This window comes from Pan troglodytes, chromosome 14 (assembly GCF_028858775.2).
Source record: "Pan troglodytes isolate AG18354 chromosome 14, NHGRI_mPanTro3-v2.0_pri, whole genome shotgun sequence".
Classification (NCBI taxonomy): Eukaryota; Metazoa; Chordata; class Mammalia; order Primates; family Hominidae; genus Pan; species Pan troglodytes.
The window spans coordinates 40,453,763-40,467,055 of record NC_072412.2 but is presented as its reverse complement, the minus strand read 5'-3'; the positions used below and the strand labels follow the sequence as shown (position 1 = coordinate 40,467,055).

The 13,293-nt window shown below is 35.5% G+C and overlaps 1 protein-coding gene across 16 annotated transcripts in view; it reads right to left on the bottom strand.

Annotated features, from left to right (window-relative positions):
* The window catches only part of NAA16 (N-alpha-acetyltransferase 16, NatA auxiliary subunit), a 64,267-nt gene that overhangs the window by 8,653 nt on the left and 42,321 nt on the right, over positions 1 to 13,293 (bottom strand). For 6 of the 16 annotated variants that reach the window (XR_010150654.1, XR_010150663.1, XM_001150675.5 and 3 more), the window contains 5 exons: positions 13,040 to 13,112; positions 9,883 to 10,052; positions 9,390 to 9,542; positions 6,194 to 6,322; positions 707 to 920 (listed from right to left, as the gene is read on the bottom strand). Coding sequence is in view for 6 of the 16 variants with exons in the window: in XM_001150675.5 (XP_001150675.3) it covers positions 707 to 920; positions 6,194 to 6,322; positions 9,390 to 9,542; positions 9,883 to 10,052; positions 13,040 to 13,112 (739 nt within the window). In the remaining 10 variants the exon portion in view is untranslated. Of the gene's footprint in view, positions 1 to 706; positions 921 to 5,479; positions 5,907 to 6,193; positions 6,323 to 9,389; positions 9,543 to 9,882; positions 10,053 to 13,039; positions 13,113 to 13,293 lie in introns of all 16 variants that reach the window. The other 10 variants (XR_010150660.1, XM_009440556.4, XM_009440557.4 and 7 more) reach the window with 5 other exon arrangements.

The following is a 13,293-nucleotide window of genomic DNA, read 5'->3' as shown; positions in this document are numbered from 1 at the left end:
ACACCTGTGATCTCTAAACACTATATACTTATTAGAAATGAACAGCTACCTAGGAATATCTGAGATAGTTACCTAGGCTCATTTCATGCTAACTATTTCTCAAATATTCCTAGATATTAACATTCTAGTGAATAAAAAACTGTACAGATATTCTCACTGATATTCTTATTTTTAATAAAGTAGGAACTAGAAATTTTAAGATTATATATTTTTCCCTAAGGAGCTCAAAGCTATTTTCAGTTACAATTTTTTAAAAAAGAAAGAAAAAAACTAGTCCACAGACATTTCTATGTTTCCTAAACTCGTCTTTTTAAAATTTTTGTAGCGACAGGGGTCATGCTATGTTGCCCAGACTGGTCTTGAACTCCTGGCCTCAAATGATCTGCCTGCCTTGGCCTCCCAAAATGCTGTGATTACAGGCGTGAACCACCATACCCAGTTCTTTAATTGGTCTTTCTGAAGATAAAAATAAAAAAAAAATTCTAAGTTGTTCCATTAAAGTAATTTAGAACCATCAGCTACAGAATATCATCCCACTTTTTTTAACTCTCTCTGCAACATTTTTGTTTTTTGGCATATGAGTTATCTAATGTTTGTCTTCAACTCCAACAGACAATATATTAATATTTTTCTAGGTATTGTTTACGCTAATGGCATTCTGAAATTTAGTGTCCTTTTAATATCTTTTAAGTTCCTATTCAGTTACCTGAGTTTATTTCTTGTTGTTTGCTTTCACTGGTTAAGGGATTATCATACAATTTCAAGTATATTTCAATCGCTGATCTAGCAGCCTTGAAATAAAAGGCATGTCTTCTGAGTATATCTTCTAATCTCAAAAGGTCAACATAGGCACGAAGGGTCATCTTTCTCATGCAGTATGTATGGAAGTCGAATTGGTCATCAGTTATCTCAAAAAAATGCTTAAAAACAAAAATCACAAAATTAACCTTTACATTTATGTCAATAATGTCTACCTTTTGAAAAAAAAAATTGTAAAAAGCCCAAAAAACAATTTAAACAGTCACAATTTTCACTTAGCTGCCCTCTCCAATGTTTTACACTATAAAGGATATGAATTTTTTTTGGCATTCAACTTGAACTTTCTCTTCCTACAAACCATGCCCATTCCCTACAAATCATGTTTTGTGATGATACTCAACTTCTATGTAAGTCAAAAGATCAGGTTATATTTTAAACCTGAAAGTTAGTATATATTAATATATTAGTTTTAATGAAATACTCTTCCTCCATATTCCCTAAAAACCAGCATGGCACAGTTAAACAGAGCTCTGAATGAAGACTAAATATGTGTAGGTTCACACTAAATATTTACAAATCTGACTGCTCTACTCAACTCTACCCTTTTCAAGGGCAATCCTTACCCACTGCCTGCCACAGGGCCTAATACATAGCAGACATTCAATAAGCACAGTATTTGCCCACTCAAGAGATAAGCTTCTTATTAGGGATGCGACACTGAATAAGCCTTTTAATTTCCTAAACAATTATTTAATCTAAGTTAAGAATAAAGAAATCCATACAGCCAATTTCTTAAGGTTGTTAAAGGATCAAATAATGTATTTTAAAGTTCATTTTCAACAGTAAACTGTTATATAAATACAGAACTTTATGGTTTTCTCTTACTCTACCTACATTCCATTTTAGCAGAAGTTCTGAAACTGGAGTCTATGTATAAACAAGCATAAAAACTTCTTCCTAAGGAGAGAGCTCAAAGCTTTCATCCAATTTTCAATGGATCCATGGCCAAAAGAGGTTAAGAACTAATCCCTTCCATGAAAGGTGAACACTAACCTTCTGCCCCTCCCCCAACAAAACAATCTTATACTTATACTGTTTCCCCTGCATGCATTTCCATCTCCAACTTCTTTTTTCATACGTTAGTTTTTCTAAAATCATATAGAAAAATGAGTGATTCAATACACCAATATAGATCAAGCTTTCCTACTAGTTCATGTTCCCTCTGTCCTGGGGATAGTTAAGTCACTCCGCAGAGGACATATTAGTAATTGTCCATAATCATCTGATAATTGCTTGGTAATTAGAAACACACTATATACAGAATTATATTATGTACCTGAGACTTTAAGACAAAAATTATAAGAATAAAAGTACATAGTATGGAGGGTAAGAAACAGGAAAAGTGAACATTTCACATTAGTTTATGACTAAAAAGCCATGCTTTAATGATGTTATAATTGAAAACTGCATCTTTCCCACCAATAAAATCAAATCGTAAATATTAACATGAACTTTTTTTTTAAATCAAAGGATTACATATTTCATAAAGTTGTTAGTGGTTTCTCTTAATGTAAATCAAGTTATAACTAGCACAAGAATATTTTAAAAATTCAATACAGTTAACTAAGGAAAAATGGCGGCGCTAAAAGTCCTGGAACACATAATCAGATGAAAACATCTAAGAGATTACAGGACATTCTTTTAGGTTGAGAAACATCTGAAAAAAGGCAGATGACAAACTTCAAGAGATATTCCTAGCAGCATTAATAGACAGAGATTTTAAGTCAAGTCTTGGAGGGGGCCACATGTAACCACAAATATTTAAGCCACCTCTTTATCAGTAACAGCCCATAGGCTGCCTCTCTCCAGTTAATGTCTTCCATAAATTGGGTGACCAACTTATCCTAGTTTGCCAGAGGCTCTCTCAGTTTTTCCACTGAAAGCACTGTGTCTTGCGAACCCACTCAGCCTCAAGCAAACCTGGCTTGTTAATCACTCCATAATAAACTAATGGTGATAGACAGAATATGGCTAAATTAAAAACAAGTGGGATACTGCAGCTACAGCTGATTGTAATATTTGCTTTTGGAAAAAACAGTGTATTGCAGAATACTATATAGAAACAACTAAATAATCTCGGGTTGAATTTTTTTTTTAACTTTTTGTTTTGGGTTATAGATACAAAGGAAGTAGCAAAGGTCCTGTATACCCTTCCCTCAGTTTCCCCCAAAGGTTACAGCCTACATAACTACAATACAGTATCAAAACCAAGAAACTGACATTGGTACAATGTGTATATAGTTCTATGTGATTTATCATTTGTAGATTCATGTAACCACTACCCTAAGAAACACAGAACTACTCCATCACCAAGAAGCTCCCCCTTGGGTTGATTTTTTAGTCTCTAAATTTGTAAAACACAAAAATATGCTACACAACACCAACAGATAAAGTTAGTTTCCCTGTACCTTTTGGCCAAACATGAAGAGCATGACAAAAATCACTTAGCTCACTGCAGAAAACTACGTATTCAAATCTTAACATACAGCTCATGCCCTTAACTCTCTCCCCCTAAGCAAGAATTAAGAAAAGCCGTTCACAGCTTTAGAGTGTAGTGTTTTTATTTTTTTAAGGAACAAGGATCCTTATTAGGCCCTCTCTTCTAGACCAGATTCTCCTTCCCACTACCTCTCAGAGTTCCCGGATGTGACTAGTAAGAGCTTATACAGAGAAAGGCAACAAAAACCTCTGGATTTAAAAAATAATAACTAGGTCAACTAGGAAAATTAGCAACTCAATTAACTTAATAGAGAATCTGTTGTTATAAAGCATGTTATCAATTTGATAAAGATTAAGACATAATAGAAGATAAAGTTATGATCTTCCTATAGTTTATATCTATCAGAAGTCCTAGGTCTTATCAAAGAGTTAGAAATATATATATCGTTGCCCTGTTTCATATCTAAGTCAGTATTCTAAAATAATGATAATCCAATCACCAGCAGTCTAATAGTAAAAGAAAAAAATGGAAAGAAAACTCAATTCTTGAAAGATAAAATAGATTAAAATGTTATTCTGAACACAAGTTTAAATCTAATATTTTGAAGAAGGTTGTTCTGTTTTAATAAAAGTCAAGTTTCAAACATCAGATTGGGTTGGACTACAAAACCTTAAAATATAAACCCTAAAATCTTATGGGGGGGATGAAAACAGAAAAGATACTACACTAGCTTATTCTAGAATTCTAACTTTTCAAATCCAATTACTAAGAGCTCAAAGCAGTATGTATCCTGACTGAAACTGCCTTCAACAAAAGAACTCTTGAATGACTTCTTCAAAGCAGAATAAAGACCTAACCCTTATTTGAACTTATTTCGCAATTCACTAACCTTCTATTTAGAAGGTAAACTGCAAAGTTTTATTTCTGAGAGGTGTCCGTGTCCTTATTAAAATATTTAAGACACAGGCATAAGGTAACTCATGTAGATACCTATTATAATAAATCTGAAGCTTGTAATTACTCCTAAATCCTTCCAATCATTAAGAATTTTAGATTAGAAAATTTAGATATTAAAATTAAGAAGCATTAATCATTCCATCAACCTAGTCACCCTATTTATACGAAACACATTTCTACATACAACCACACATGCAGAATATATATAATAACTATAAAAGAGTTGTCTTATTTGCTTTTAGTATAGATATATTCATTGAAGACTAGCTTACAATTGGCATAAGAGTAGGTTCTTTTCTTGTTTATGTTTCTTCTTCTTTCTAATCTCAAACGTTAACAGTAAACCCTAAAGTTTCTAGCGATAATAATTATGTAACATGACCAGAGGGTGATGATTTCTGCCATTTTAATCTGTGACAACCAATGATTTTCCTATAGTTTCTTTCTTCAAAAATGCTTTTTACCAATTAATTTCTTGAACTATGTCAGTAGATTTTCTGACATTACAGAATTTTTTTCCATGCAACTCAGCCAAAATCACTAAAAATTTAAGGGAAAGCATAATCTAAATGAAACTTAGTAATGGAAGATCCACTTATCATATTCTAAAAATTCTCAAAAATTACTTAAAAAAATAAAGCAATATAGTCATCAATGTTAGAAGAAATGGAATTTAAGTTCAAGAAGTTCACAACTACAATGATCCTTAGGATATTCAAATTTCATTTAAACAGAAAATTTGGTAAGTTTCTAGTTATGGTCTTGCTGAAATTACTAATTCGTAAGTGCCTAGCAGCCTCTTCATAAGGGAAACAATTTACCTCTCACTGAGAATGTCCTAGTTAATAAAAATGTATCTTTCCTTAATAACAAGCAGAATGCTCTTAAAATAATGGTCCTCTAGGGAGTTTAACAAGCTAGTGATCTGTGGTTTTATGAAGGAAACAAGAGCCTGATTTAAACTAGAATGCTTGGGTATTTCACCTATCATCCCAAGGGCTTTATATTTTTCAAGGAGAAGATGAGGAGGATTTTCCCCAGAGATACAGCCATCAAGCCCAGGCTTAAAAGGGCATGAAAAACAAACAAAAAACAAAAACAGAGCAAAAATTAGGTTATTTCTAAAAATGCTTGGGTATAATCCTAGTTCCAGTCCCCATCAAAAGCCACCCCCTAAAATTTAGCCTTCCTTGTGGGTAATCTCAGAAGTTTCACATGGGAAAAAGGCCAAAGTGACTGCCACGGTGCAGACATCAGGCTCACCTGACTACGATGCCTGTGGTTCTATACTGCGTCAGGATGGGAACAGTGGTGCCGATTGCCCCCACAACTGAGGGCTGCTGAGGACTGCCTCAGGGGTGCATTTGCGGCTCTTTTCCTCCTGTGGTCCATGTGGAAGGAGAGTGCTTCAGAGATGACAAAGAACAGGAAAACAAAAATTCACACAAAGGAAAAGAAAAGTCCCCTCACTAAGGCACATCACACACATAATCCTAAAAGCAAGCAATAAAATAAGCCTGCAAACTGGCCATAGATTGTTATACAGAATACTGAATGTAAGAGCAAATATCCTGGGAAGACAAACTGGAGAGAGGCTGACTGCGGACCAGATCCTGATGTTTTAAAGGGGAAAGAGGTTGCCATCAGCTGTGTGTCCTCTTAGGGTGGTGATGAATATCAAAATAATGGCCTAATTAGGAAACATAAATTTTGAATTTATGTTAATAGCAATAATCGTTTACTAACAATCTTTTTCCTTCAGACAAAAATATATAGACATGTCAAAAGCATAATCACTTGAGGATCAGTAAAGCAATCCATTGTTTACAACTTCTGAATGTAAAGGTTAAAGATCAAGAATTTTTTTCACAATGAAGCTCCCAGAGAAGTTAGAAGAGGCAGATGATCCTGTGTAGAAATCTACCTGCTTTTTATCACCTTACAGAGAAAACTGAAGTCGAAATTCTAACAACTTACCCTTTCTACTTCATGACATTTTTTCAAGGCATCCCCGTATCTCCCCAGACGCTGATAAGCTGAAATGCATTCTGTCTGAAACCACATACACTGCATTTCATTTAGATTTTCCATGGCAGATGTTCCTTCCTGAAATGGAAGCATTCAAAACTATAGAGAGCAAACAATGAAAGAGATCCTAAAAATCATTTCCTCTTTACAACTAGGGCTACAGTACTATTATGACAATAGCAGCAATTAGCAAATATATCAGTATGTTTCCAAACATGGTTTTATATTACAATAGTCTCTCCTTATCCAAGGTTTCACCTTCCATGGTTTCAGTTACCCACAGTCGACCATGGTCTAAAAATATTAAAGGGAAAATTGCAGAAATAAACAATTCATACGTTTTCAACTGCATGCCATTCTGAATATTGTGATAAAATCTTGCACCATCCCACTCTATCCCACCCGGAACGTGAATCATCCCTTTGTCTAGTACATCCACACTGTCTGCTACCTAACTGTCACTTAGGAGCCATCTCAGTTATCAGATGGAAAACCCACATACACATAACGTCTTATTTACCCAGCTCTGCTGGGGTATTCAACACTCTTCATAAAAAAGACTCCAAATTACTAAATCTTAGTTTTTAAACACCAAAGTTTTTATTTCAACTATTTAAGAAAGCAGTCATATGAAGCACTGCCTATCTTCTGCCTTTCAAGCAAAAAGCTATTTCAGCCTTCCTTGCTGACTCGGGGTCACTGTTACGTTTATTCAGCATTTGTCAAATCTGTTAGTAACAGCTGCAGGCCTGTTTTTTGGTTTCCCAGTGTCCCTCCTCCATTGTCACTTTCTTTGTGCCCATGTGTCTGCTTCTATCAGCATCACCTGTTTCATGACAACTCTTCTACTTTAATATTTCTCCTTTGCAGTCGGCTGACAAAACCAAATAACTGAATTTGTTAATTCAGGCTCAATAAAAATTCTGAGGGGAGTGTGAGACATAAATTAACGAATTTTAAGTGCAAGGATACTCAAGTTTTGTCACAGTTTAGAAGAGACATTTAAAATATATTTTATATGACCCCAGGAAAGGATGGCAAAGATACACTTATATAAATGATTTCAGTCTACAGTTTTTCCTCACATTTTGTGTATCAGTTCAATTTTCAGAACACATTAAAAGTCTAAAAACTAGTTATCTCTGGGTGAACAGAATTATTGATGTATTTTCTGTCTTCATTATGGTTGTGTTATATTTTCCATTTTGTTAATGGTCACATATTTTTATAAGAGGAAATCTGTATTACTTTTCACTTCAAAAAGTTTATCAACTAGAACTATCCAACATGCATCAGCAACTTTGTACAAAAGTTCTAAACTGAAAAATCTGCGAGAAGGAAATATGCGCCCTTCACTCACTTATTAGTAAGCAGATATATCCTGATTATTCAGGGTCATTTGCAGTTTTCTTCCCCTGCCTCATTATGTTGTTCACCACATATTATGGATTTGCCTGGCCAACAAACTAGTGTGGATAAAGTGAACAAGCTTGCCATACAGCATGGCAACTTGTCAAAAGTGGATGATCGGAGGCAGTTATGATGAGCAAGACGAGCCACAGATTTTGGTGACTACTCTCCTTAAATAACCAACTCCTCTCACCTTCTTTCTCATTCTCCTGTGCCTTTAAAGACGCATCCCAGTGTCACTGGGCTTTTTGTTTCTTAAAAATCACTGAACTTATTTAAGTTTTGCATAGATTTAGTATCGCTTATCAGAAATGTCTGGAACCAGAAATGTTGCAAACCTTCTCGATTTTGGAATATTTGCATTATACTTACTGGTTGAGCGATCCCAAACCCAAAAATCCAAAATCCAAAATGCTCCAATGAGCATTTCCTTTGACCATCATACCAGTGCTCAAAAAGTTTCAAGTTTTGGAGCATTTTAGAATTTGAATTTTAGATTTGGGATGCTCAACCTGTATACTTCATATTTAATTGCATTTTACTTCCTATCGCTACCTTGGCCTTCCATGTGGTACTTTTCTCTGAAAACATAATGGTTTTATGTTTATTCCTTGTACTCTCTTCTTAATTTCAAACCTGTGATACAATGGAAAGGGCATTGAAGACTTTGAACCTAGTGCTATTTACTATGTGGTAGCTGGGACTATAGGCACATGCCACCATGCCCACCTCAGTTTTTCTTTTATACTTTATGCTTTTGGTATCAAGAAATGCTTCCTACCTCAAGCACAAAGAACGCTTCTTTATCCTAAAGATAAACTCCTATATATTTTCTTCTATAAGTGTAAGGTTTGCTTTCCATATTTGATCTTTAATCCACTTGGAACTGATTCGTGTACAGTGAAATTTTCTATTATATTAGATTATATTATAATTAGTTTATCCTAAACTCCTTTATATTTTCTTGTGTAAGTGTGAAAGGTTTGCTTTCCATATCTGATCTTTAATCCACCTGGAACTGATTCATGTACAGTGACAGAGAGGGATATTGGAAGCTTTTTCCCCAACAGAGTAACTAATTGTCCCAGCAATATATCTTCATCTCTGATTTTTACAGTATCTCTGGGTATATCCCATTTTCCAAATATGTGTGAAATCTGTTTCTGAGCTTTCTACCCTGTTCCATTAGTCTACTTATATTTTTAACCATAAACATGTATTATAACAGAAAGTCTATGTGGAAAAGGATATAAAGGGATGGTGAAGGAGGGAAAAGGGATGGATGTGTAGCCCATCTCAGGAAACTTAAATTCCTGAATGTCACAGAGACTAGTTCAGAGCAATTAGTTCTACAAAGAAAGAACTCTATGAGCAAGTTAAAAGTAAGACAGAATTAAAAAGCAGTCACAAATTACTAGGGGGACAAAGAATTTGAGATATAAATCAAATTTTACACATAAGTGCTAAAGTATAGCATACTCTTTATATATGTACCAAGATATTTTGCTCTTGCTATTGTTTTTTAACCATCCCCTGCCAGAAACATATACACAGATACACAACCACAGTAAGAAACCATTCTTAGGATATGGGTTAAATGGGATTTTAAAAACAATAATAAAAATGAATTTTTATGAACTTCCACTGAAGTTCTTCACAAACTGTCTTAATTTAGACAAACTTCACAAACTGTCTTAATTTAGACAATTACATGCTCATGCATGCTATTTCCTACCCTTGTGAACTTGGAGCACATTTCCTCTGCTTCTTTTATCATATTTGCTCGAAGCATGTATTTTGCACATTTGGAATTGATGAATCTATCAGCTGTGTCCAAAGACTGTGCTTCATCCATCCACTTTGCAGCTTCTTTGAGATTACCTATATGCTATAAAAGATAATTAAAGGAACCAATATTTATAATCAAGAGAATATGAGTACAATAAAATGGAAAATAATTTACACAGACAAAAAAGAAATCTGTCACCATTTCTGTCAAATTTATTTAGAAATCAAAATTACAGTTCACATTTACTAAGAGCTCAATCAAATGATTACACATCTAATTACACATTGATTATACAATTAATATAACATGAAACTACACAGAATTATTAGAAAAAGATTATCAGGGTGCCCTAGAACTTGTTTCCACAAAGAAAAAACTCCAAGGATTCTTAAAGTAGCTGAATTCTTCAACTACTCAAAAAACAGGATTCAGATTTTACCTTGTAAATTTTTGCTTTCATATAGAATAATTCTATTAGAGTTGGAGTACTAGCAATTGCAGCATTAATATAATCCAAAGCCAAAGAATACTGTCCAAGTTTATCAAAGTGCTGTGCCAGGAAATACTGAACCCAGAGTAGTGTTGTTGGGGGTTCCTTCTCCCCATTCTCTGCAATCAAACAAATATTAAATTATTATAGGAAGAATGTAAAGCAAATCGCATATTTTCTCTCTCCTAATTCATAATGAAATGATGAAATGACTATTGCAATAATAATAAGCAAGAAAGACTCAGCAAAAACTACTAATTTCAAAAGAAAGAGGTATGACTTCATAAAGTTCAAAAAGTGGCAGCCATGTAGAGAAATAAGATTGTACTTTGACAGGCTTCTAACCCCAATCTCACTCCAAAGAAACAATGCTGGGGAAAGGACATACGTCAAACTAATTCTGTGAACTCTCAGCCTGAAAGCAAAAGGGCAGCAAGACCAGGAAAAGTCAAGGAAAAAAATTTGGCAAAGAGATTTCCTAACTACCACTGCAAGATTTCGGCAGAGGCAAGAACTGCCAAACTGCCATGGCTTACCATTTTCCAGGCCTCAATACTAAATCAGGGATACCCAAAGTTGAAGACTATGACCTATAGGAAGAAGATACACCTGACAAAGTAGAAACAACCCTACCATCTGACAAAAACCTAAGTAGAAAAAACACAGCCCAGTCCTCTTAAAAAAGCAGTCACATATATACACTTACCTGAGTTCTATCCTGTTCCCCATCCTGTACCCTCTAACTACAGAGGAGTAGAAAAGAAATATCAAGCTCTCAAAATGGATTTCAGACGGTAAGACATACTTGTGTAAAAATGAGGAGGAAAGAGTGAATATACCCACACTACATCAAAACAAACAGGTTTCCTAGCGTAGCTGACCAAATGACATGCAAACATACTATAGCACACATTAAAACACAAATAATAAAATAAAGGCAATGAGTTAAGCTTCTATTCTGTTCCTCTTATATAAACTATATTTCAAGGGAACCAAGTATTTGATGAAGGAAAGTTCTTTATAAGAAAAATTCCAGCTAACGAATGCAGAAGAAATTATTAGAATCAACAAGGGATCTAGGCAATGATCTTCAATTGCTGAGAGGCCAATGAGGAATTTTTGTCTTGTTCTATCACCAACACTGGAGTGCAGTGGCATGATCATAACTAACTGTAGCCTGGAACTCCTAGGCTCCAGTGATCCTCATGCCTCAGCTTCACAAGTAGCTGGGACTACAGGTGAGAACCACCGAACCTGGCTAATATTTTAATTTTTTGTAGAGACAGGGTCTCACTTTGTTGCCCAGGCTGGCCTCCAAATCCTGGCTTCAAGAGATCTTTCTGCCTCAGCATCCCCTACAGTGTTGGGATCACAGGTGTGGAGCCACCGTGCCCCCACGCCGTCATGGACCTTTTTAATGAGTATAACAGGCTGACAACATCTGAATCTTTATCAATCTTAACATCAAAAAAGAGAGATAACCAGAATGTCTCAAGCTTCCTGACATGATACAACAGGAAGCACAAAGCACCACCCGTATTTAAACAGAACCTGAATCTAATCCAGCAGGTAAACCTAACTATAACTTACAAGTATGAATGACAGTGAAATAGCAAATGATACCATGAGAAAGGCAATCAACCAAATCTAGAATATGGGATATGTAAGACAAATGACCTTTCAACAAATGACTGTTTTTTTGAAAGGGAGGGGAGAGTTATTGTTCTAGATTAAAATAACGAGACATAACCATCAACTTAAGGAGATATAACAACCAAATATTTGGTGTGAACCTTAACTGGATCTATACTCAAATAAACCAAACACAAAGACTTCTTTTGGATAATGGGGGAAATCTGAATGCAAACTGGGTATCAGATATTATGTTATGAGGTTTTGTGTGACATGGCACTGCGATGACTTCTTCTGTTTACGTGTTTTAAATAGAGATGCACACTAAGATATTTACAGATGAAACAGTAAGTCTGGAATGTGCCTTAAAAAAACTCATAGAGGGTGTGGCAGCTCACACCTGTAATCCCAGCACTTTGGAAGGCTGAGACAGGCAGATCGCTAGAGCTCAGGAGTTCAAGATCAGCCTGGACAACATGGCAAAATCCCACCTCTAGAAACCTCTCCCAAACACTGCACGCACGCACACACACACACACACACAATCAGCTAGGCATGGTGGCACACGCCTGTAGTCCTTGCCACTCAGCAGGCTGAGGTGGGAGGATCACTTGAGCCCAGAAGTTCAGCTTGGGCAACACAGTGAGATCCCATCTCTTAAAAAACATCAGAAAAATACTCAGAGTAATGACATGTAAGAGACACATAAGGAACCCGGAAGTTACTTTGTGCATGACTGAAAACATTCTAGTGTTTTCTAAAGTAACTTGCCTTGATTTATATATGCTCCTACAAATATAGAAACAAAGGACCAAACTAAAGAGGATTAAAAGTAATAAGAGGGTAGAAAAAGCAGAGAATTTAGGGATTCAGGAAAAATAGGTTCCAATACAAACTAACTACACAGTCTTAGGCAAGCCATTCAACCTCTCAAGTATGTTTCCTCATGTTAAAACAAGGTTAAGCCCAGGTGTGGTGGCTCACGCCTGTAATCCCAGCACTTTGGGAGGCTGAGGCGGGTGGATCACGAGGTCAGGCATTCGAGACCAGCCTGGCCAACATGGTGAAACCCCATCTCTACTAAAAATACAACACTTAGGCAGGAGTGGTGGCAGGCGCCTGTAACCCCAGCTACTCAGGAGGCTGAGGCAGGAGAATCAGTTGAACCCAGGAGGCGGAGGTTGCAGTGAGCCAAGACTGTGCCATTGTACTCCAGTCTGGGTGACAGGATGAGACTCCGTCTCAAAAAACAAACAAACAAACAAAAAACCGCACAAGGTTAACTCCCATCTCACAGGATTATGGAAAATTTAAATTAGGTAAGATTGAAAGTGCTCTCATTTCATTCACCAATTTGAAAGCCATTTATTAAGTAGCCATTAGGTAGCACACACATAATATACATAAAAGAGCATTACTGTGATTAAAAATGAAATGAGTAATCAAATTCCAATTCAATCTAATTTAAACTTACCATATGGGCTAAAAAAGTCACACGTTTTAAGAGAGGCTTCATAATTAGTAACAAGTTCCTGGATTATAGAAACCTGTTAAAGAAACATATTTTTAAAATTTAAAAATATCTTCTTGAAGGTATTTTTACCTATTATGGTTTAAATTACATTTGGAAAATATACAGCTTATTTCAGAACTATAAATTAATTAAAAGACTAGGGTATCTGCTTTGTCCCCATTCCTAACATGAGTATTTCCCCCCTTTGGAGAAGG